General features: G+C 41.3%; 1 protein-coding gene across 1 annotated transcript in view; it reads left to right on the top strand.

The window, feature by feature from the left end:
• Positions 1-1,853: 1,853 nt before the first annotated feature.
• Positions 1,854-27,287, top strand: part of LOC124594208 (chymotrypsin-like) — a 57,445-nt gene continuing 32,011 nt past the window's right edge. The window contains exons 1-2 of the mRNA XM_047132568.1: positions 1,854-2,206; positions 10,965-11,131. Coding sequence (XP_046988524.1) covers positions 1,854-2,206; positions 10,965-11,131 — 520 coding nt within the window. The remainder of the gene's footprint in view (positions 2,207-10,964; positions 11,132-27,287) is intronic.

Raw genomic sequence — 27,287 nt, 5'->3', positions numbered from 1 at the left:
AAATAATTCATTGACGTCGATGTACATAGGAAGAAATGATCATCGCAATAAATTAAGAGATATCAGAGTTCGTGCAGAAGAAGTAAGTGTTCATTTATCTACGCACTGTTACAGACTGCGTTGGTATAGATGCAGTCTGAATGTGGTTCGAAGAATCCTTCGCTACGCGCTTAAGTATGAATTGCAGAGTAGTCATATAGATGTAGATGTAGACGTAGATGTAGAAGACGTAAATACGACTGCAAGAGAAATTCAGCCAGAAACAGATAGAGAGGAGAGCTGATAAGAGAGCTAGACGACGCACAGGGGCATCACGGGTGTATGTTAAAGAATCTCAACATGCATGGAGAAGTATGGAGGTGTCCTTTATCCAGCAGCGGATTACAAAGGACAGATAATGGTATTAATGTAATCTCAAGCGAGTTCTATTTCTACACCCTATCACACCTAACAAGCTTTCCCCCCGCCCCCACCACAACATCACCCTGAAATTTCTTTTGGCTATGGAAATTTAAAATATGAATATAAATTAAATGAATATAAATGAAATCTGCTGACCAGATTCGACACAAAATTATCATCTAGAAACTGTGTAATATAAACAGAAAAAAGTGATTTTAAAGTCTGACCACGCTACTTGACCACGGTTACTGGCACTAGTTTGCCCAGTTCACGAAGTAGATTGAGTGGCAGCACGATACATTGTTATTTCTACAACTGAAACTACACTGAAGAGCCAAAGAAACTGGTACACCTGCCTAATATCGTGTAGGAACCCAGTGAACACACAGAAGTGCCGCAACACGACGTGACATGAACTCTATTAATGTCTGAAATAGTGCTTGACGGAACTGACATCATGAATCCTGCGGGCCTGTCCATAAATCCGTAAGAGTGCGAGGGATTGGAGTTCTCCTCTCAACATTATGTTGCAATGTATCCCTGATATGCTAATAATGTTCACATCTGGGGAATTTTCTGGCCAGCGGAAGTGTTTAAACTCAGAAGAGTATTCCTGAAGCCACTCTGCAGCAATTCTGGAAGTGTGGCGTGTCGCCTTGTCCTCCTGGAATTGCCCAAGTCCGACCGGAATGCACAGTGGACACGAATGGATGCAGATGATCACACAGGATGCTTACATGCGTGTCACCTCGAGACTGCTGCTGGACTCGCTGCAGATAAATTCTTCGCTGTCGCTGCCGCTGTTGTACGTCGCAGACATGGCTGGACATGGCAAGGGAGGCGAAGCCAAGGGGAAGTCAAGATTTCGCCTTCTCGCCGTCCTACTGGAGCACCAGGCCGATGAAGTACGAAGCGGAAAGAAGATCGAGAAGAATATGAAGACGCAGCAATGCTACAAATCCCAACAGCTTGGCCATGTAGCAAACTCCGGCAGCAATACGCATGACGTGTGCGAAGGCACATGATACACGCGCCTGTAATAAGCCGCGAGATGCTGCTCCGAAGTGCGTGAACTGCGGCGGCACACACGCTGCAAACCATCGTCGTTGCAGCTACATAAAGAATTGGAGCAAGCAGAAGCGGAATAAGAAGATTGAGACCGCTAAACCTGGAGAAGTGGCCCAACAAGACAAGGCGGCCGCCACGCCTCCCTATACAAGAAAGGGAAGCGGGCCGCGCCGCTGCGAAGAAGACGACTACGATAGTTTCCGCGAATCGTTACAGAAAGCCATGGACGAAACCGTTGCCGCTCTCAAATCCGCCATGGCGGAGGAGAGGGAGTCGCTGAGGGCGGAATTGGAAGAGGCGCGCCGTCAGGTGTGGAAGGGGGTAGATGCAGAAACTCTCTGGCCGACGCGGAAACGCAGGTTGCTGAAGAGGTTGTCGAGGACATGGAGGAGGTGGTACAGCAGCCGGAAGAAGAGGACGTCGAAGAGGCAGCACAAGTCGCTACTGTCAGTGCTATGGCTCGAGAGGAGGCTGCCAAACATGGAGAACATGACCACCTGCCGCTGCCGGACAACCCGCGAGCGCCTAAGCTGGTGATGGACATGCTAGCGGAGTCGCTGCAGACATATCTGTACCTCTATCATCCATACCCTTTTACCCCTCCCGATGTTCCCAAACCCCCTCTTCCCTACCAACCATATGACTTTGGTTGGGCAGCTGCAAACCTGCACAACGTCGTCTCTAAAAAAGACCTAGCTCTGATTAATTCCCATCCGATCTTCACGCTCTGGGATTGGCAATGCATCATAGAGTCAGGACCAAGAAGAAACATCGCTAGATCTACTAGCTAATAGAAGTTATTTTATCCTGCCTTCCTCGGACAATTCCAGTTTTTCCCTTGTCCCATTTATAACTTCCAACCCATTATCTTGGAGTAAATGCCATAGGACAAAGACTCCTCTTTTTAGGCAATCTCTGGGAGGTTGTCATTCACAGTGAGCAAGGAGAGAGATGTGTCGCCTCTCAGAGTTTTATCTAGACGTGTCAGGAGTCCCGTAACACTCCAACTGCATATGCCCCACACCATTACAGAGCTTCAGTAGTAGGATAGTGGGATTACGACTCCAATTTTTATATCAAATTGATATGCAAATTATTTAAATTGATCAATTAATCACCCCTGCCCCCACCCACCCAGACCTCCGACCAAGCCCATCCCCACCCCCAGATGACATCACATGTTTTCTCAGCTGCATGTGCACCCCAGCGCCTCCTCCCCCTCCCCCCTCACCACCCCTCCCCCGACCTACCCTATTGGCGGGAATTTCTTTGTTCCAGTGCTGTGCTGATGTGCCTCCCCCACCCACCACCAGGGAATTGACTGGAAATTAAAATTGGCAGTACACTTTTCGAGACTCGAACCCTGGCCATCCTGGGAGGAAAGCCCAAGTGTACCTGACTAACACAATTAAACCACCAGTGGCGCTTGGAATTGATGGGAAATTAAAAATGGCTGTGCCCTTTCTGGGACTCGAACCCTGATTCTACTGGATGGAAAGCCCAAGTGTACTTTATTTATTTTGGCTGGGAAACTGACGTAAATATCGATCCTAATTACATAATTAACTACAAAGATTTGGCCTAATTACACAACCTTATGCATAGTGCTACACAAGGATGGTATAAAATCGTAATACAACTCAAAAACTAAACCATACAACTGATGTTATCCTGCTGGGAAAAAATTTCGCAGTACCTCTCGAAACTAGCGGCAGACACACTCAAACTCTACCCTACAACTACAAGCTGGCGGGAAAAAGGCTAGGAAGTAAGGTACTATCTTTATTCTTTTTGGCAGGGAATACGTTCAACTGACGAGATGCTGGTGTTGGACAGAGAGGAGTTTAAAAAGTGTATTACCTGTAAGCATACAGTGTCTATTGTTGTTTGACATCAGAGTTCGCTACAGATGTCTCCTCAAAAACCATCGTGCAGCCCAGGTAATTGAAGCCAATACACACTACCACAAACGATGGATAAATAAAATGCATCAAACTTTTAATTACACTTCGAAATTAACGTGAAAAAACCAGCACTCATAATGAACGATCATGTACTGGGGAAAATCATCTTCCTAAAAGACTGCAGAGTGCAGAGGGGGTGGTAGTTGAACATGTGTTCTTCTCGATGTACAATCACAAACTGCCGAAAACCAATGCCTTCTCACTTCCCCTCACGCCTGCCCCTCCCCCCCTCTATGATGATCCACTGAGTATCTCATGCCCCACTGCCAATCTCCAAGGCTGCTGCCCGCACTCGGGTTTCAACCATCTGGCCACCGCCTTAAGGCGATCCTCCTACGCCTGCACCTAGTCAACTAAACAATAGGAGATAAAAGGATGGCCGCCTCAAGTGCAACTTGTTCATCTAAAATATAGCTACAGAGCCCCCACACACTGCACCCCTGGACAGAAAGTGGCTGTGTCCGGCGACCACCACAGCACACACACACCCTCTCCCTCACCCACAGCAACCTGCCGTTCGGTGATTGAGAACAATTGGGAAAGTGAGAACGCCTTGGTATTCTGCAGTTTGTGAATGTACATCGAGAAGAACATACGTTCAACTACCACCTGCTCTGCACCCTGCAGTCTTTTAAGACGATGATTTTCCCCGGTACATGTGCTGCATTATGACCCATGGGCTGCAGGATGGTTTTGAGCAGACATCTGTAGCGAACTTTGATGTCAAACTGTCGCATCCCAGCACAGTTTTGTAGTGCGATTCGAACGTTGACGACAATCTGAGAGTTGTTTGAGTGTCCACCTTTATTGTCGGAGATGAGAGGGAGAAAGCTCTCCCAGGTAGGACCGGTTGGTTATTGGTTACAGTGGTAATCTTTTAGGAGTAATGGCAGGCTGTGTATGCTGAAGAATTCAGTATTTATTTTAGTAATATCTTTATTCTCTTTGATAACTTATAAAAGAGGTGCCAGTTCCTGACCCCTTTCTGTATTACTTGTCAGACTCAATTTACTCTTATCAGCAGGCCACTCGCCTAGGCTTACAAGAGACAATTACTATTCCGTAAACTGTTCTTGTTAATTATGAAGCTTGAGACAAAGACAGATTGTCTCTGTTCAGAGCTATTCCCCAGAATAGATAATGATTACTTATCTTGCAGTTGCTTTGTGTGTCTCCAGATCTGATCACCGACTTCTCGCTGTGAATATTGCTTCTGCATACTCAGGTGGCGGCGGACTGGGGTACTACTGCTCTCGGACTCCGTCAGACTACTCCATCAGAATTCTCCATCAGACTTCTCTGTCTGACTGACTCTTCTCATTTTACCTCTTGCTTATACACCGTCTAAATTGCAAAATGGTTCAAATGGCTCTGAGCACTATGGGAATTAACATCTGAGGTCATCAGTCGCCTAGAACTTAGAACTACTTAAACCTAACTAACCTAAGGACATCACACACATCCATGCCCGAGGCAGCATTCGAACCTGGGACAGTAGCAGTCGTGCGGTTCCGGACTGAAGCGCCTAGAACCGCTCGGCCACCGCGGCCGGCGTCTAAGTTGCAGCTGAGCCTCGATAATAGCCTTTCGGGATTTTCCATTAGCTGGCTCTCTTGACACGTGAATACTTTAATGTCGGATTTCTCCTACAGGTTTCTGCTCGATGTTACCACTTACATATACTGGAAAACTTCCGTAGACGTCAGGGCCTGTATCCCTCGGCGCAGTCTCAAATAGTTCCATCACGTGTTTAGTCCGTGATCTGATGGGCTACTGGAGGTCCCTACTTTACATAACGTATGGAAAACTTTTGTTGTCGTCCAACTGCGGTTCAAATAATGTCTTAATGTGAGTGTTTTGATCGTATGCGTCTTATCCCTCTCCCCTTCACAAATGTGAGCTCGAACAGAAAGGTTTAGGTATCCGTTTTTCCCGCGCGCTGTTCGGGAGTGGAATGGTAGGGAGATAGTATGATTGTGGTTCGATGAACCCTCTGCCAAGCACTTAAATGTGAATTGCAGAGTAATCATGCAGATGTAGACGTCCTCCACTAGGGTTTCTCAATGCTTAAACTCTGAGGCCTCTAACTTCTTGAAGTGACAATTGTTCTCTGCTCATTTCATCTGACAAGTATCGCTTAATAAAATCATTATTAATTTTTTATTTATTTATTTATTTATTTTTTTTTTTTTGGGGACTGGACAAAACAACGATAGATACTGTATCCTTACAGGTAATACACTTTTTAAACTTCACTCTGCCCGACACCAGCATCTCATCAGTTGCATATATTTCCAGCCAAAAAAATAAAGATAGTACCTTACACCCCAGCCTTTCTCCCCTCCAGCTTGAGTGTGTCTGTCGCTAGTTTCGAGTCGTACTGCGAAATTTTTTCCCAGCAGGATAACGCTAATTGTGTGATATCATCAGTTTTTGAGTTGTATTGCGATTTTATACCACCCTTGTGTGGTTTTATGCATTTGGTTGTGTAATTAGGCCCAATCATTGTAATTAATTATGTAATTAGGATCGATATTTGTGTCATTTTCCCAAGCAAAGTATTTAAAGTACATTAACGTTACCTTCCTCTCTCGCATCTGAACAGTTTCCATGTTTTAGGGGGTACACTTGGGCTTTCCATCCAGTAGAATCAGGGTTCGAGTCCCAGAAAGAGCACAGCCATTTTTAATTTCCTATCAATTCCAAGCACCTCTGGTGGATTGATTGTGTTATGGCGTATACTTGAGCTTTCCACCCAGGAGCACCAGGGCTCATGTCCAAGAAAGGATACCACCAGTTTTTATTTCCTGCCAAAATTCGGAATTCCTGCCAACTGGGTAGGTTGGTGTGGGGAGGGGGAGAGGGAGGAGGGGGCTGGGGCCCACATGCAACTGAGGAAACACATGACATGGGCGTTGTCAGGGGCGGGGGTGGGCGGGGGCTAGGGTGATTAATTAATCAATTTAATTAATTTGCATATCAATTTGATATCAAAAGTGTGCTGACACCGCCACTACGCTACTACTAGCCTCCACCAGCTCGAACAGTCGCCTGCTGACATATAGGGTCCATGGATTCTTGGGTTTTTCTCCATACCCGTACACGCCCATCCACTCGATACAACTTGAAACAAGGCTCGTCCGATCAGGCAACATGTTTCCAGTCATCAACAGTCCGATGTCGGTATTGACGGACCCAGGCAAGGCACAAAGTTCTCCATCATGCAGTCATCAAGGGTACACGAGTGGGCCTCCGGCCCCGAAAGCCCATATCGATGATGTTTCGTTGAATGGTTCACACGCTGTGACACTTGTTGATTGCCCTGCATTGAATTTGCGGAAGGGTTGTATTTCTGTCACATTGAGCGTTTCTCTTCAGTCGTCGTTGGTCCTGTAGTTTCAGATTCTTTTTCCGGCCGCAGCGATGACGGAGATTTGATGTTTTACCAGATTTCTGATGTTCACGGTACACTCATGTAATGGTCGTAGGGGAAAATCCGCACTTCATCGCTATCTCGGAGATGTTGTTCCCCATAGCTCGTGCGCCGACTATAACATCACGTTCAAACTCACCTAATTCTTGATAACCTGCTATTGTAGCAGCAGTAACAGATCTAACAACTGCGCCAGACTCTTGTTGTCTTATATAGGCGTTGTCAACCGCAGTGCCGTGTTCTTCCTGTTAACAAATCTCGGCATTTGAATACGCATGCTTATAATAGTTTCTTTGGCGCTTCAGTGTGAAAAGTATGCCATTAATATAATTCAGCAACAATTAACTAGTTTTGTTATTTTTTTATTTTTTTAATGTTGGTGTAAAGATACCCTTGATTATGAGCATTATGGAAAATGCGTCGGTATTACCAGAGAAGGGACATGAGGGCTGAATAGTCAGGCCCAAGCTCTACGCTGATACACGTCTACAGAGCTGCAAGTTAGTGTTTATTTTTTCCTGTGTTTTCCTTGTAGTATGGTTCTTAATTTTCGTGCGTGTTTTTCTGTTTAATAGGTTTAATCTCTTGTTTTTATAAGTGCACCTTCATTCAGTCCATGGCGCAATATTTGCTCATTTGTTTTGTTTTGAGGACAAGCGTCCATTCGCTTAGTAAGCTAGTCAGGCCATAGTTATCAACTGATACACATCTACAGAGCGTTAAGTTAAGTGTTTTATCTATTCCTGTGTTTTCCACGTAGTATATTTCTTAAATTTCGTGCGTGTTTTTCTGTCTAAGAGGTGTATGTTCGCATTTTCTAAATCTAAATTTAGGTAATCTGTAGCGCAATTTTCATTTCTTCTGAACAGCCAGCTACATATCTCATGAGGCATCAGCGTCCGTTGACGACACATCAGAAGGGTAGTAGGTTGCATGTATAGGGTTCTGTCTGCTTTTATGCTTTACTTCTTCAGTTAGTCTTGCTACAATGGGTAGGACGTCTGCATGCTGTGTACGGATGCAGGAGGAGCTAGCTGCAGTTCGTGAACAGCTGAGTGCACTTTTGGCTACGGTCACTCACCTTCAGTCTGCTGCCTTGGGGTATAGCGGTGGTGGAAAATCTGGCGCGTCGCTTGGGACACTTCAGGTGTCGCTTGTTTCGCCCACGGGCTCTGCTGCTGAGGCACTCCTAGTGTATCTGACGCGGTGGATCTGCCCCCATAGCAGAGTGAGTGGTGGGTGGTAACGCCTCCGTGTCGCTTGAGGCAGAGAGCCAATGTAGAAACCCTATGTTGATCCATCATAAATACGGCACAGGGGCTGGTCAAATATTTACCAAGGAAAAATCACCAAACAGCCGTATGTTTTGAAACGTTGTTTTATTTAGACAACCAGTTTCGTCATCTCAATAATGCCATCTACAGGTTCCATATGCACTTCATCTATATACAGATATATCGATACTTTCATACTGTAGCCAACTGATCAATCGTTGTCAAGTCTTTGAAGGAAATACTCCAAAAACGAATTCACAGTATCCAGATACTGATGGCACAGTATGCAAGAGTCGATAGATCTGACTATCCATACATGAAATGCTTATGGGCTCTGAAGATGGCGTTGTTGAGATGCCGAAACTGGCTGTCTAATTAAAATAACTTTTCAAAACATACAGCTGTTTGGTAATTTTCTTTGATAAAAAATGTGGGGGTGTGGCCGTCTGGTTTCACCCATTCACCATGTGAGTGAACAGGCAGACTCCCTCAGCAGGGGCGGGGGCGTGGGGGACGGGGGGGTGGGTGGGTTGGGGGAGTTTATTTGCTATCGGAAACTCCAACCTTAGGCACATTATGGAGCTCCTCAGTCAGATAGCGTTCAGGCTGGAAAAAAAGCCATTATGCAGTTGGTATGCCAGAGGACCCCATCCATGATCTAGAGGTGGCTTTGCCTGCGACTATCGAGCCTGCAGGGTACAGTCGTCTGCAAGTTGTGGCCGACGTCGGCATCAACGACACCTGTCTCATGGGTTCTGAAGCTATACTCAGTTCATACAGGCGGTTGGTGGAAGTGGTGGAGGCTGCTCGTCTCACGCGTGGGGTGCATGCAGAGCTCACAATTTGCAGTATCTTTCCCAAAGGTGACTCTAGAATGAATCAACGTCCTCCAACGCACATTGTACATAATGACCACGAAGATAAGATACTTTAAATTAGGTTTCATACGGTGGCATATAGACAGTCGTTTTTCTCTCACTCTATTTGCGAGTGGAACAGGAAAGGAAATGACCAGTAGTGCTATGGGGTACCCTCCGCAACGGCCCGTACTGTGGTTTGTGGAGTATTTATGTCGATGTATGTAGATGTAGAATAGTCAATCAAGTATGTATCGTGTGCTACAACTGTTTCCCGCCGACTCTTCGATGTTTTTGTCATATATCCTTGCATTATATAGTATCTTTTCGTCTGTGCTAAATACAAGTACAAAATTTTTCATAACAGTATGTTCTATGACCAAGAGTGACCGTATACCCTCAGGAAATGCAAAATTTTTTCTTGTAGGTTCACATTAAGTAGTCACATTCACTTCTATTTTGGCCTTTGTTTACGTTACATCTATAATGGGAATTATATTACTGTACACTTATTATTACATACAGTAATACATTACTTTCCTGCACTTTATCCTATGAGTATCATTTTTGTCATGAAGTTATGCTTCCCATTTCAGCATCTATGGCCATATTTTTTAAATGTGTACCTTAGATATCTTTACTGGATGATATAACACATCTTTTCTAACTTTCTATTGTTTGAAGAGAGTTAATTTTTTCAGCAACGCCAGTCTACAAGTGTAGCACAGGTATCAATATTGGATCTATTTTGCTTTGTTTGTGTGTAAGTGCTCTTCCATTACGTATCCAAGAAGCAGAAATTACTGATTATGCAAATATGGACTAGTTTCAATATTTGGAAACGTAAACAATGTTTTCTTGAAAATAAACAATGGGTTCGCAGCAAATTTATTGTTACTGAATTTAGACAAAACACTACACAATAAATTTAGTACCGCATAATGACTGACCACACCGTTAGAAATAACTCATCGAGTAAATCAATAAATCGAACAGAGTATTCTAAATGCTTAGGTGTTTTTATTGATAAGAACTTGAACCGGAAATAACATGTTTCATGTCTTCTTAAGCGTGTAAGCTGTGGAAGACCTGTGTTACGGATAAGATCACATATGTGATTAAAATGTCAGAACGTTGGCTCACTTTTTCCATTTCCGTTTGCTAGCTTGTTTTGGCATTGAGGAGAAATTGTCTGTTGCACACAAGTGCGTAATAGCGACAATACTTGGGGTCTGTTATAGAACCTGGTATAGAGAACATTTTAAACAGTTGTACATAGTGACAACAACATTACATTACATTACTCCCTTACGCAATTTGTTGTCAACAATCCATCACTGATTGAAAACAACAGTACCATTCACAAATATAATAGTACGAGAGAAATGATTTATGCTATGCATCGGTCAGTCATAGTACGTTACAGAAAGGACTGAGATATTCAGGCACCAGTATTCTGACCACATACGCAATGACGTAATGAGTTAAACAGCCGACAAAATTAACTTCAAACGACAACTGAAAACATATCTGCTTTACCTCCGACAGAGAGAGAGAGCGAGCGTGTGTGATAAAGAGAGAGAAGGGGGGCGAGAGCGGGGGGAATTGGACATTCTTAATTGCAAAAACTAAAGAAATTAAGAGAGGGAGAAAGAGAGAATTAATGCAGTTAGGCATAAATCATTGTATGCAAGCGAGAAAAATATATATAAAAATGCTCAGCATCTTACCCTATGTTTCGCTGAAAAAGTGCACTACGACTGTAAAACTGACTCGTTTCACATTACAGCAGTAAGTCGTAACATGTCAAAATTAACTCTTAGGTTGGCTCCTCTGTAGTTTATACTGTTTTGTTACTTTGATTACGCCTAGGCGCAACGCATGTGTCAGTTGCCTATGCGTAATGGAAGGCCAGCATTGCGTTTAGTTATTGTTCTATATTTGACATGGATTACGTATTATGCAGGTTCTCGAAGTGGTGGGTGTACCTCGGTGTGGAGGACTTGAGCACCTCTGACGACTACGCAGCTATCTTCGACTGCTACACGATACAGGTTCACCCTGGATACGACAGCACCACCAAGGTCCACGATATAGGCCTCATATACTCGGCCAGCTTGATCCCTTTCAACCGTACGTATTACCTTTTAGTTCTGTCATTTCGGCAAAACACTGCTTGGTTTCTACCTATAATACAATATAAAACGCCTTTTTGAAAGTTATTTGACAGCTTCATCAACAAAGACCTATAATACTAATTACATTCTTTTTCACCGAGACGTTCGGGAGTTTATGCTACTATTATCAGGAAAAACACATAGAAGAATCTTAGAAACATACACAAGATGAATAAAAACAGATAAAATCACTCCTGTCAAATCATGTAACGTCACACTAATAGTCTACGTCTCACTTGGTATCAAGAATAATCGTCAGCTGTGTAGTAATAGATTACATCCTTCGGCTCAGCGTCTTACATCGGTAGTTACTTACTGCAGAAAGTATGTGTTGTCGATCAACAAACCTTTGACCCTTACTGATGAGCGTACTGTAACATATACGTAAATGGTTTATTGTTATTATTTGGTGTATGGTAGACTATGAGCTACAAATGCCACATTAAATGTAAAAAAAGCAAAAACAAATACAGAAATGTTGCAAATTACAAATTAAACCTAAAATTGATACAGATAACAAATTCTATGGAAAAAATTGCTTGAACATGTCATTTCTCAATCAAAGACTGACTTCAATACTTGATATCCAATTAACTGTTTCAGCTATAGCTTCCAAGACATCACTCCATTCTCACAGTATCTTCTCTTGTAGCACTGTTGAACGATTTGCTTCACAGTATGCTCACCTGCTGCTTCGTGGTCATATTCAAGGCTACGGACAATGCACAGGCATTTTGCATTCAATTTTGGCCGCACCACAGTTTCCTGAGTAGTTTGGACCCTGACAATGGGCGTATTAACACACGCTACTGTAATCTCAAACTCAGAAACAACTGAATTGATAGCCGCTGAGACAGAGATATAGCAGAGGCGAATTTAATAGTTCAGCTTTTCAACTTAATGGTAAGGTTTCAACATTCTCAAGTGGTTAACAGCTAAACATCCAGGAGCATCGCTGCGGTATGGCATCCAGAACAAAACTGCGCAAACGTGCACCTATTGTCAGCACACAACATCCAGGAGCATCGCTGCGGTATGGCGTCCAGAACCAAACGGCGCAAACATGCATCTCTTGTCAGCACACATCAGAGAGTGCCCATGTTACCGCAGGCACACAAACAAAGCCACTGGATGCTCGCAGGTGCAAAAATGTCGGTGCACGCCCAATACACTGTTCTAGCACGTTAATAACTATATGCTACGATGCGTTCCACTTGCCAGCTAGTAAATGTTGAGAGAGGTGATAGTGATATTCCGATGTGGAAAGATGTTAACATGGAAATAACAGGAGCACCTGCTATGACAGTCACCGTTACTAGCCGGTAAATGACACAGAAACTTTCTGCCCCATTGTGTACGTATGACTACTGCGCCAGAAGGCAGGGCTGAGGGCTTCCTCTCATGCTGTTCACAAAGCAATGTTGCATGGAGGCTTAATTATTTTATATAATGCAAATACTTTGAATTTTTTGTCGCTGTCTGTCCGGTTACGCAGTCTCGTAACCGGTTGGCCCTGTCTGGTATAGTACGCAATCTGACTGCATAGAATAACAACAAAGAACGAAAGAAAACTTCCGTTAACACAATTAATTAATTAAGTCCCCAGCAACTATGAAAGCTACGAAACAACAAGGCACAAGTGTCGCTGTTCTGTGTGTGGAAGTGTGATTCAACGTACACATCTGGCACGGTTCTTCCTCAATACGACAAGATATTTTAAATACCATTTATACTGAAGTAATTAAAAAAAATAAACAGAAATACTGTGATTGCAAATAGAAACCAGAAATACAGTCTAATACAAGAACACGAGCCAGATGCTTTGTTGACTGAACCTGTGACCAAGAGGCATTATTGTTTAATACATTGAAATAATGAAAAAAAAGGAATTTTTTACCTTCATATATATTGACGAAAAGCACACTCTGATCATTACAGCATCCCCAATCCAACAACATCTGGTGTCTAGCCCATCAAAACAGTACTACAACTTCTGAACAGGCACTCACTACCACATCTTCTCAACAACGACTCACCACTGCTACACCTCAACAAGCACTGCCTACTGCTACTTCTCAATAAGCACTGCCAGTGGAGGCGGCTGAATAATACTCTTTGGCGCAATCTCTGGCGCTGTGACTCAGTGTAGCCACCTTTCATATGCCCCTCCTCCACGGGCTAGAATTTGATGGTATTTTTGCCAGCATTGGTGCTGAAAATACCACCAAATTCGTCCAAAGAAGAAAAAAAAATTACAGACAAAAAAATAAAAGATAATATTAATAAGTAAATGTCACATAACTAGATAAATTTTGGCTTTGCACTGACCCTTCAATAACCTAATACGTAAAATACAGTAAGGAATACAAATGCTTTCATACATATGATTTTACATAATAGTTTACATAAGTATTATTCAGTCAATGGCACCCAGTAATGTTGGGCAGGTGCAGACACCAACAAGTGACATTATTTCAGTAGAAGCAGTTCCATTAGTGGCACCTAGCAATGTTGAGCAGGTGCAGACACTAACAAGTGACATCATTTCAGTAGAATCAGTCCATCAGTGGCATCCAGCAATGTTGAACAGGTGCAGAGACCAACAAGTGACATCATTTCAGTAGAAGCAGTTCCATCAGTGGCACCCAGCAATGTTGAACAGGTGCAGACACCAACAAGTGACATCATTTCAGTAGAAGCAGTCCATCAGTGGCACCCAGTAATGTTGAGCAGGTGCAGACACCAACAAGTGACATTTCAGTAGAAGCAGTTCCATCAGTGGCACCCAGCAATGTTGAACAGGTGCAGAGACCAACAAGTGACATTTCAGTAGAAGCAGTTCCATCAGTGGCACCCAGCAATGTTGAGCATGTGCAGACACCAACAAGTGGCATTTACATCTACATCTACATTTATACTCCGCAAGCCACCCAACGGTGTGTGGCGGAGGGCACTTTACATGTCACTGTCATTACCTCCCTTTCCTGTTCCAGTCGCGTATGGTTCGCGGGAAGAACGACTGTCTGAAAGCCTCCATGCTAATCTCTCTAATTTTACATTCGTGATCTCCTCGGGAGGTATAAGTAGGGGGAAGCAATATATTCGATACCTTATCCAGAAACGCACCCTCTCGAAACCTGGCGAGCAATCTACACCGCGATGCAGAGCGCCTCTCTTGCAGAGTCTGCCACTTGAGTTTATTAAACATCTCCGTAACGCTATCACGGTTACCAAATAACCCTGTGACGAAACGCGCCGCTCTTCTTTGGATCTTCTCTATCTCCTCCGTCAAACCGATCTGGTACGGATCCCACACTGATGAGCAATACTCAAGTATAGGTCGAACGAGTGTTTTGTAAGCCACCTGCTTTGTTGATGGACTACATTTTCTAAGCACTCTCCCAATGAATCTCAACCTGGTACCCGCCTTACCAACAATTAATTTTATATGATCATTCCACTTCAAATCGTTCCGTACGCATACTCCCAGATATTTTACAGAAGTAACTGCTACCAGTGTTTGTTCCGCTATCATATAATCATACAATAAAGGATCTTTCTTTCTATGTATTCGCAATACATTACATTTGTCTATGTTAAGGGACAGTTGCCACTCCCTGCACCAAGTGCCTATCTGTTGCAGATCTTCCTGCATTTCGCTACAATTTTCTAATGCTGCAACTTCTCTGTATACTACAGCATCATCCGCGAAAAGCCGCATGGAACTTCCGACACTATCTACTACGTCATTTATATATATTGTGAAAAGCAATGGTCCCATAACACTCCCCTGTGGCACGCCAGAGGTTACTTTAACGTCTGTAGACGTCTCTCCGTTGATAACAACATGCTGTGTTCTGTTTGCTAAAAACTCTTCAATCTAGCCACACAGCTGGTCTGATATTCCGTAGGCTCTTACTTTGTTTATCAGGCGACAGTGCAGAACTGTATCGAACGCCTTCCGGAAGTCAAGAAAAATAGCATCTACCTGGGAGCCTGTATCTAATATTTTCTGGGTCTCATGAACAAATAAAGCGAGTTGGGTCTCACACGATCACTGTTTCCGGAATCCATGTTGATTCCTACATAGTAGATTCTGGGTTTCCAAAAACGACATGATACTCGAGCAAAAAACATGTTCTAAAATTCTACAACAGATCGACGTCAGAGATATAGGTCTATAGTTTTGCGAATTTGCTCGACGACCCTTCTTGAAGACTGGGACTACCTGTGCTCTTTTCCAATCATTTGGAACCTTCCGTTCCTCTAGAGACTTGCGGTACACGGCTGTTAGAAGGGGGGCAAGTTCTTTCGCGTACTCTGTGTAGAATCGAATTCGTATCCCGTCAGGTCCAGTGGACTTTCCTCTGTTGAGTGATTCCAGTTGCTTTTCTATTCCTTGGACACTTATTTCGATGTCAGCCATTTTTTCGTTTGTGCGAGGATTTAGAGAAGGAACTGCAGTGCGGTCTTCCTCTGTGAAACAGCTTTGGAAAAAGGTGTTTAGTATTTCAGCTTTACGCGTGTCATCCTCTGTTTCAATGCCATCATCATCCCGGAGTGTCTGGATATGCTGTTTCGAGCCACTTACTGATTTAACGTAAGACCAGAACTTCCTAGGATTTTCTGTCAAGTCGGTATATAGAATTTTACTTTCGAATTCACTGAACGCTTCACGCATAGCCCTCCTTACGCTAACTTTGACATCGTTTAGCTTCTGTTTGTCCGAGAGGTTTTGGCTGCGTTTAAACTTGGAGTGAAGCTCTCTTTGCTTTCGCAGTAGTTTCCTAACTTTGTTGTTGTACCGCGGTGGGTTTTTCCCGTCCCTCACAGTTTTACTCGGCACGTACCTGTCTAAAACGCATTTTACGATTGCCTTGAACTTTTTCCATAAACACTCAACATTGTCAGTGTCGGAACAGAAATTTTCGTTTTGATCTGTAGTCTGAAATCTGCCTTCTGTTACTCTTGCTAAACAGATAAACCTTCCTCCCATTTTTTATATTCCTACTAACTTCCATATTCAGGGATGCTGCAACGGCCTTATGATCACTGATTCCCTGTTCTCTACATACAGAGTCGAAAAGTTCGGGTCTGTTTGTTATCAGTAGGTCCAAGATGTTATCTCCACAAGTCGATTCTCTGTTTAATTGCTCGAGGTAATTTTCGGATAGTGCACTCAGTATAATGTCACTCGATGCTCTGTCCCTACCACCCGTCCTAAACATCTGATTGTCCCAGTCTATATCTGGTAAATTGAAATCTCCATCTAAGACTATAACTATATTCCATTTCAGTAGAAGCAGTCCCATCAGTGGCACCCAGTAATGTTGAGCAGGTGCAGACACCAACAAGTGACATCATTTCAGTAGAAGCAGTCCATCAGTGGCACCCAGCAATGTTGAATAGGTGCAGAGACCAACAATTGACAATATCTCAGTAGAAGCAGTCCATCAGTGGCACCCACTAATGTTGAGCAGGTGCAGGTAACAGTCCATAATATTCACTATCACTAATTAGACCATCAAAGTTCATTAGCACAAATTAAACACTCCTAGTGGCACCCTTCATGTTGAACAAGTGTACGAAACAGTCCATAATATTCACTATCACTAATTAGACAGTTCATCAGAGTTTATCAGCAGAAATTAAACATTTCCAGTGGCACCCAGCAATGTTGAATAGGTGCAAGCACGAACAACAGTTTGAATGCACACACAATTGCTTTTACAAAATTATTATCAATGCTCTTACACTAAACATACAAATTATAATAAACACACAATTGCTATCAGATAATTTTCATATTGAATATTACAAATACACAAATATCAGTAAACCTATAATATTTATGGGTGTCAGTGCAGGCCACAACAAACAAGTAAAATAATATTTAGGAGATAGGTCGGTACCAATTATTTGGGATTAGGAAAGGAAAACACACAAAACACACTCACTCATCTTTCATCCACATTAAGTACTACTGTGTAATTGAACAGTGTTAACTGTGTAAATGCAATTCTGTCAAAATTTGATGTTCAACATGTGTATCAAGTAGTACTGGCAGCAGTGTATAACAGTCAATAATAGTTAGTCAACGTCGTAGTCATCATGTCAAGACCAATGTTTGCCAAGCCAAATCAAAATGTCCTTTTGCTGAACAACTGTCAGTGTGCCAAGATATGCAAATGCTTCCTCTCTCCAAAAAAAAGTATGTACTGGTTACTGATTTAACGAAGTGTGTGTAGTCAATCTTCCTTCTACTTGAGTGTTCTAGTCTGCCATCTTCATCCTCCTTGTTCCATATAAACCAACAAAAAAATATGCTCCTCACTTACTTTACCTCTTATCCACCAAAACTCCAATAATCATTATCATCACATAATCTTAATACTTCAATAATACCTCTTTTGTCGATACATATAAACCTTATCATCAATATCATTTACCTTACCTCTTGTCCACCAAAACTCCAATAATCATCAACTTCACACAATCTCAATACCTCAATAATACCTCTTCAATACGTCGACACATATAAACCTTAGCGCCAATATCATTTCACTTCCATAACAACTCTTTCCTCTAGTCAGTCTCCTCGAACAAGTACAGATAAAATCCTAGTGCAAACTTCAATTCATTATCCCATACAATCCGAAGACACAATGTCCTCACACAACCTCTGTGTAATCCATCTGACCCAAATCTTCTACTCACTATGAATTATAAAATACATTTTGGTTACCTTCTCCATCATTAAATAAAAGAAATGCATACATGACCTCTAACAGCCTTTAGTTCGAATAACTTTCAGTAAGTAAGTACGAGTACGGAGTGTGTATCATAATAATTTTTTTACAGTGTGTACACCACTTCAAGAATCATGGCAAAACAGAAGCAAACATGTGGAGTATTTCTTGTGTCAAGTGTCACTTACTATTTCAATTGCTCACGAAGAATGGTCTAAACCTAGTGTTGGTGTGTCATGTCGTTAGCTTCCTTCCTAGTAACATAAATTTATACAGCTTCCATAAAACCTCCAGCTCATGTGACTTCAATGAAGTTTCTTGTACTAATGTCGTTCATAGCATTATTGTAGTTCATTTTCTTATCTTAAAAATATAAGGCACTGAGCGTAAGCAAAACATGCAATAGCGTGTAAATATACCAGTGGAGAACAGAATGTCAACAAGTGTGGATGCAGCACAATTCCTACAACGAGGCTCTGCCAAGCGAACAATCTATAATTAACACCATACTGTGGCCTAAACTCTATGTTCACAGACAGTATATCAGCATTTATATATACCAAATTAAAGAGTAGTTACGACAACAAACAGAAATGTATAAATATGCAATCCATACGAAAAGCAGCAAATATGTATCTTACATAATAAACAGGTCATTAGCATCATATCAGCATAAGCAAATAAATGTTCATATGCAATCTTAATAAGTAAACATGAAGGCGCAAGCAGATAAATCACAAAGTATAACCTACATACATAACCATATCAGCACAATTAATCAGGTGACAATTATAATTTAAATAAATCAGCACAGCAGGCACATAATAAAAAAATATGACATCAGTGAAAAAGCAGTGCAGCCAAGCGATGCATAATACACACAAGTAACAACCCTGTTCATTAATCAATCATTGTCAATATCAGTTAACACGAAGTATGAATCACGTAATCGCGAGCAGCAATTTACGTCTAAAGTATGTACCAAGTGGAAATATGTTACCTGAAAAATAAACTCAATTAATAGTTACCTTTTTAGTTTATTAGTTTCTTCTTCGAAATTACATTCTTCCTGAAAATATCTCGATAACAAGTCCTCTTAACGTGGGACACACACAGAATTTACCTAAAGGTCTTAAATATTTTATACAACCGTATCCTGAAAAATACTGAACGTTAATAACATAATTTATCAAGTCACTATAGCTTTATACTGAATTTAATCGGAGAAATTAGACTGTGTATTTGTTTACGGCTGTCAGTGCATTCGCACTGAGCGCTCGATCATCTGTAGGTACGCGTGACGTGGGAAGTAATTGTTTGCGGTCAACGACTGCCTTGTGCGCCGCGCAGACTTGACTGTTGCTTTGAGTATGTGCCGCCGCCGGAATACGGCGCGGTATCCTTGTACTCTCCGTGTGTTTACGTATAACTGTTTCTTTCTCAAAAGTATGTCATTCCACAAAAATTTTAACGTTAGATATACGAGGGCCGTTCAGAAAGTAACCTCTGGTTGATTTAAAAAAATACACCAAGTTAAATAAAAATATTTTAACATATACATCTTACAACTACATCTTTGCACTATTTTTCTACATAGTCTCCATAGCGATTGAGGCACTTATCGTATCTCTTCACAAGCTTTGAAATTACTTCTGCATAAAAATCACCTGCTTGTGCCTGGAGCCAGCCTGTGACCACATCTTTGAGCTCTTCGTCGTCATCAAACCACTGTGACCCGAGCCATTTCTTCAAATGCTTGAAGAGGTGATAATCACTTGGCGCCAGGTCTGGGCTGTAAGGTGGATGGTTGATAACGTCCCACTTGAAGGACTCAAGAAGGGCCGTTGTTCTGTGAGCAGAGTGAGGACGGTCGTTATCGTGCAAAAAAACGATACCGGAAGTCAGCATACCACGGCGTTTGTTCTGTATAGCCCTTCGTAACTTTTTTATTGTTTCACAGTACACGTCTTGATTCACGTTCCATGAATTCAACCAACAGCACCCCTTTGGCATCCCAAAACACCGTTGCCATCAGTTTTCTGGCAGAAAAATCTTGCGAGGCTTTTCTTGGTTTGGTAGGCGAATTTGAATGTGCCCACATCTTTGATTGTTCTTTTGTCTCAGGGTTCACGTACTTAATCCAGGTTTCGTCACCGGTCATGATTCTGTTTAACAATGGTTCTCCTTTGTCCTCATAACGTGACAGAAAGTCTAATGCAGAGGCCATTCTTTGAGTTTTGTGGTGGTCGGTAAGAATTTTGGGCACCCATCGTGCACAGAACTTACGGTAACCCAATCTTGCTGTCACTATCTTGTACAAGAGAGTCTTAGAAATCTGTGGAAAACCAGTAGACAACTCCGACATTGAGAAACGTCGATTTTCACGAACTTTTGCATCAACTGTCTGAACAAGTTCGTCAGTCACCAATGATGGTCTACCACTCCTCTCTTCATCATGAACGTTTTCTCGTCCACTTTTAAATAAACGTACCCATTCACGGACAACTCCTTCACTCATAACTCTTGGTCCGTACACGGCACAAAGCTCACGATGAATAGCTGCTGCAGAATATCCTTTGGCTGTAAAAAACCTTATGACAGCACGCACTTCACATTTGGCGGGGTTTTCTATTGCAGCACACATTTCAAACTGCCACAAAAACTAAACTAGCGCAGGTACGACGTTCACTCGACCACGGCTTGATGCCGACTGACCTGTTGAGTGCGTGAACGCACAGATGGCGTCGCTACTCCCCCCACAACCCGCACTGTGACCAATATGAGGTTACTTTCTGAACTGCCCTCGTATGATGTATTCCCTTAGAGCGCCGAGATTTAAGAGTTTCTACTTCGACAGTGTTATCATGAATAATTTTGCGAACTCTATATGGACCGTTATAAAGCAGAAAAAATTGCGAGACAAGCCCTTTCCCTTGTGAGACAAACGGTGAGACTTAATTAACACCTTTTGACCAACTGACAAGGTTTTTAAACGACCAGGACGTTTAGCTGATTTCTCTCTTCTAGCAACCACAGATGCAATATTTTTAGAGCCAGGTTGACAACTTCAGAATGCCACAGTTTCCGTGAAGGCGGAAAAGGAACGATTTCAGAAATGCGATTTGTCAGTGCTTTGTTTTTTAATATCAATATAGGCGGTAAAGAAGCTGAATCATTAGGGAGTTCATTCAGAATGTTTTGAAAAATATGAAGATACTGATCCCAAGTTCTGTGATTCTGATGACAATAAAGACGACACAATTTATTGATTTCCTTCATCCATCTCTCTGAAGCGTTAGATTGAGGGTGAAAAAGTGAAATGAAAATTGGTTTAATCTTACGACGCCATAGAGTATGAAGCCAAATTTTAGAGCGAAACTGTGATCCATTATCTGATATAACCTTATCAACATGACCCACTTCTTTAAGAAAATGTTTGATGAAAGCATTAGATGCTGATCGAGCCGTTGCTTTGCGTAAAGGTGTAAAACACATATTTTGATGTCAATTCCACTGCTACCAAAATGTACGCAAAACCATTAGTAGAACGAACCACTGGACCGAACAAATCGACTGCAGCTATCTCCTTTAATTTCGCTGGAATGATAGGAAACAACGGTGCTCTGTGAGAAATAGTTGGCGGCTTAGCCTTTTGACATAATTTGCATTTGGCAAGAACAGATCGAATACGTTTTTCCATATTACTGAAGTAACAATTTTCTCGTAATTTATGAAAGCATTTTCTGGGACCAAAGTGTGCATAACTGAAATGTGTATACCAAATCAATTTATTAACCCACTCATCAGGAATACAAACTAACCAAACAGAGTTTTCGACCGATTTTCGTTTAAAAAGAATATCATTGCGAACTAAATAATACTGTCTAATCGCTACGCTTTCCTTTCTCCTCTACTTCTCCTTAATGTCCTTCCAGATTGGATCTTTATTTTGCTCCTTAGCGATGTCCTGGAGCGAAGACGAAATAAAATTCTCAAACGCAACACCTTGAATATACATCAAACAATAATTGTTTTCTTTGCAGTCCTCTTCAGCACTTTGTTTCAAACCCATAGGTGCACGTGATAAAGCATCAGCGATAATATTTGAAGAACCCTGTATGTAAACAATACTAAAATCAAATTCCTGTAGATACAGCGCCCATCGTGACAATCTTCCATATGTTAATTTTGTTGACATAAGAAATTCCAGAGCTCGATGATCGGTGTAAACCTTAGTACCTTAGTATATCTCCCATACAAAAATGTCCGAAATTTTGTGAAAGCCAAACAACAGCCAAGGCTTCAAGTTCCGTAATAGAATAATTCTTTTCTGATTTAGAGAGAACACGACTTCCAAATGCAATAGTTTTCTGTACTACAACGTCGTTTTCTTCTATCTCTTGAAATAAGTGTGCACCTAGGCCTTTGTATGATGAGTCCGTCGCCAAACAAAAATCTTTAGATAAATCCGGATGTGAAAGAAGTGGAGCAGCAACTAAAGAATCACGAAGTTGTTCAAATTCTGATTGAGCTTCCTCATCCCAACACCAATTAGAATTCTTTCCAGATAGTTCACACAAACGATGAGTCGCCAAATTATCCAATCTAACAAAGCGTCTAAGAAAATTACAGACACCAAGGAAATTACGAACATCACGTTTTGTGGTGGGAACAGCATAATTACGAACAGCGTCTAGGTTCTCTGGATCAGGAAGAATACCTTCTGTAGAAATAATATGACCAAGAAATTTCACATGAGAACGACCAAATTCAGATTTTTTCAAGTTCACTGTAATGCCAACTCTTGCAAAAATACGTAATAATGAACCCAAAATTTTGTTATGCTCACTCCAAGAACGTAAGCAATAAGAATATCGTCAACATATGAAGTAATATTGTCACGAAGATAAACAGGTAAAATTTCGTTTAAACTACGAATGAATGCTACAGAAAATATAGTAAGTCCAAACGGTAATTTCCGAAATCACTTTTGGGTAAAATAGTCATATCCGGTTATTGTTTACTGACTCTCTAGATAGATTGATAGTCGAAGAGTAGTTTTGATAGATACAAAGAATAGTAAAAGAGGAGGCAGCGGTGCAGAAAATTAAAAGGGAAATAGCACCACTACAACTCGGGGCCCTGTGCACGCTACAGCACATATTCACTTAGCGTAGTGAATCCCCTGAGGACTCTAATTATTCGCGTCATTTTGCGGATCAATTTCTACGATTTGCACTTGTCTCTCTGAAGTTCTGTCACGTGGAGGATGCCAATTAGGTCCTTCCTGCCTGTTGGATGCAAATTCCTGGTTGTATCTGTTATTAAAATTTCTATTTTCCTGTCTGCCTGCATAACCACTTCTTGTGTAATTTCGACTGTCACTTCTGAAATTATTGTTGTATCTACTACCCTGGTTATTTCTGTAGTAAGAATTTCTATTATTCTATGAATAATTTCTGTCTTGATGATACCAATTACTATTTCTGTATGATTGATCATTTCGGTAGGAGTTTCCGTTATTATAACTGTCTGTGTAATTTCTGTTAGACCGTCTGTTATTGTCATAAGGCTGTTATCTATTGTCCTGTCTGTTTCGTCTGTCACTCTCAAAATTACCCATATAACGTCCGTTCCGATCACTATCCCTTTTCTCTGAAAATCTATTGTAATTACTGTTACTGAAAAAATTACAAGAAGTCCCGTCGTCGTTGTCATACTCAAGTTCTTGTAGCAACGTCTTAAAAGTCTCAATGTCGTCTTTACATCTTCCGGCTAAAGCAATTTGTCTTATCGATTGTGGCAGCTTAGTTAAACTAATGCGAATTAATTCAGTCGGGCTATAAGGGTTGGACAGGAATTGATTCTTTCGAATCATGTCTTCGAAGTATTCTGCTGGAGTGCGGAACTCAGACTGTTTAAAATTACGCTGCATAATAAGACTGTGTTTGACTCTGTCTTGCATGTTTTCGGACCAATATGCCGATAGATATGCATGATAAAAATCATTTAAATTATTACAATCTCTAATAAGTGCGCGCATCCGCGTCACCGGTTCGTTTTCTAAATATCCGCACATAAATTCCAGTTTGTGACTTAGTGGCCAATTTGGTGGAAGTGCGTACATAAATTGATGTAACCATGAACATGGATGTATGTCGTTCTTAGAATTGCGAAAGACCTTAAATATCCGAACAGTTAAGAAGTGTTTATAGTCAAAATTTTCTCCTCGTGGCGACAAAGACCTACCGCGTCTGTCCCAGTCCGAATGTCGATTATTATCAAGTTCGCGCACCTGGCGCTCTCTTGTTGCATCCCGTAAATGAAACAAATTATTTTCTTCAAACCCCTCTGCTGTCTGTGATTCTAAATTTCTTCTGCTGTCTTTTCCTACGATTTCGCCTTCAATTTGTTTGACTTGCTTTTGTAATGCCTCAAATTCCTTTTTAACGCGTTCATTAAATTTTCCTTGATTTTCAACATGTTTATTAATGTTCTGGTACTCTTCGGTTTCTGCAAATGGCAATGGAGCTATACCATCTGAATCTCTGTCCCCATTTACACTAAGACTTGTCAATTTATCTGAAATCTCCTCCACTCTTTCCGATAAGTCATCTATTTTTTCTTTCTGTTTATTTACGTCTTCCATAAGTGTCGCGACTTGGGTTTCAGTATTAACACATTTAGTAGTTAACTGTTCATACTGTTGTGTTAGGTTATTTAATCTGTCATTTGGTACGGATTCCTTGATTCTTTCAAATATTTCTTCCTCATCTTGTGCACGTTGTAAATTTAACTCTGAAAATTTTTGTACTATCACGCGATCTCTTTCTTCCTGTTCTCTATCCTGTTCCTTTTGTCTGATTCTATTGAAATTAATCTATTATTGTGAACATTCAAAATCGGTTGTACTTGTTCTCTAATTTCTTTCTTTAATTCATCTTTCATGTTTCTGAAACATGTCCCTATTCGTGAATCTAACCGTGTTTCCATTGTTTCCATCTCTGTTTCTAAACGTGTTGCCACTGTTTTTAATTCAGATCCTAACCGTGTTTCCGTTGTTCCCATATCAGTTTTAATTGTTCCTATCTCTGTTTTAATTGTTCCTATTTGTGATCCTACTGTTTTTAATTCAGATCCCAACTGTGATCCCAGATTTAATATTGCACCCATCAACTGCTCCACATTGACTGGTTCGAAATTCCTTTCGCCCCTAACATTTCCCGCAAAACCAGCTTCTTTCGTCATAGCTGTAAAGCTATCGTTGTTCAATACTATTCCAAAATCTTCTGTCGTTAATATCGTATTCTGAAAATTTTTTGATTGTGAAAAATTTTGAACTGTTTCCGGATTATTTTCCCGACTTATTAAATTGTTTTCCACTTCATTATTCATCAATCTGTTATCCTGTGTTGGCGAGTTCGCCATATCAACAATTTCGTTATTCTGACTATCCATCATTTTTGCCTTTTCATCGATCGCGTAATCATTTACAAAACATACAAAACTCGTCACTATAAGAAAATTATACACAATGAGACTTTATCTCCAACAATACCATTCACATGAAATGTTTCCCGACAAACACGCCTAACGAACAATTAAAACCTTCACAATTGCACAAAATTGTCAGACCTGTATACAAGACATCAAAAATTAAATTCTGCCAATATACCATTAAAAGAATGTCAAGACAACTATAAATGTTCAGTTACCAAATCTACACATGCAATATAGACTACAATTACTAAACTACAAATTACTTCAACAGTACTACTGTCTGCTATTTTTACAATCAGAAGAATTCCAAGGGACGATCCTGGCAGGGTCGCCACGTGAATGGGGGCTTAATTATTTTATATAATGCAAATACTTTGAATTTTTGTCGCTGTCTGTCTGGTTATGCAGTCTCATAACTGGTTGGTCCTGTCTGGTGTAGTACGCAATCTGACTGCATAGAATAACAACAAAGAACGAAAGAAAACTTCCGTTAGCACAATTAATTAATTAAGTCCCCAGCAACTATGAAAGCTACGAAACAACAAGGCACAAGTGTCGCTGTTCTGTGTGTGGAAGTGTGATTCAACGTACACATCTGGCACGGTTCTTCCTCAATACGACAAGATATTTTAAATACCATTTATACTGAAGTAATTAAAAAAAATAAACAGAAATAGTATAATTGCACATAGAAACCAGAAATACAGTCTAATACAAGAACACGAGCCAGATGCTTTGTTGACTGAACCTGTGACCAAGAGGCATTATTGTTTAAGACATTGAAATAATAAAAAAAAGGAATTTTTTTTACCTTCATATATATTGACGAAAAGCACGCTCTGATCATTACAGCATCCCCAATCCAACAACATCTGGTGTCTAGCCCATCAAAACAATACTACAACATCTGAACAGGCACTCACTACCACATCTTCTCAACAACGACTCACCACTGCTACATCTCAACAAGCACTGCCTACTGCTACTTCTCAATAAGCACTGCCAGTGGAGGCGGCTGAATAATACTCCTTGGCGCAATCTCTGGCGCTGTGACTCAGTGTAGCCACCTTTCAATGCCAGAAATAAAATAAAAGTTCGACTGTGAGACTAAAGTTCACGGTGAAAGGACATCAATGATAGGATTCTTTGATGACATTACTGTCCTCTGCGAAAGTGAGGAACAATTGCAGGACCTGGTGAATGGAGTGAAGAGCACCCACTCCTGATGGTAAACTGAAGAAAGACTGAAAAAATGGCTCTGAGCACTATTGGACTCAACTACCGAGGTCATTAGTCCCCTAGAACTTAGAACTAGTTAAACCTAACTAACATAAGGACACCACAAACATCCATGCCCGAGGCAGGATTCGAACCTGCGACCGTAGCGGTCTAGCGGTTCCAGACTGCAGCGCCTTTAACCGCACGGCCACTTCGGCCGAAGAAAGACTGAAGGTATCAGGAGTAGCAGAAATGGGATTAGCGATGAACTTAACATCAGAACGGGGAATCATGAAGTGAGTTAATTCCTCTACCTTAGAATCAAAATAACGTATGATGGATGAAGCAAGGCGGATGTAGGAAGCAGACTAGCAAGGCGAAGAATGCAGTCTTTTCTGCGTGTAGTCTGGAGCACGGCACTGTATGGAATGAGAGAAAACCAGAAAAGAAGAAGATCTAAGTGTCTGATTGAATTTTCTCATTTTGAGAATACTGAAGAAGCAAGCTGTTTTACTTGTTAAAAAGGGTTGAATAGCCTAGATCACATAAAATATTTCTTTATTTAAGAAAACAGGTTTTGACAGACTTTGCTGTCATCTTAATATCTTAAAAATCTTTTTGTTGTGAAATGTGTCCATTTTACGT

Source organism: Schistocerca americana, chromosome 2, assembly GCF_021461395.2.
Source record: "Schistocerca americana isolate TAMUIC-IGC-003095 chromosome 2, iqSchAmer2.1, whole genome shotgun sequence".
NCBI lineage: Eukaryota > Metazoa > Arthropoda > Insecta > Orthoptera > Acrididae > Schistocerca > Schistocerca americana.
Note: the sequence above shows the minus strand (reverse complement) of the source record. Positions and strands in the feature narration are given on the sequence as shown.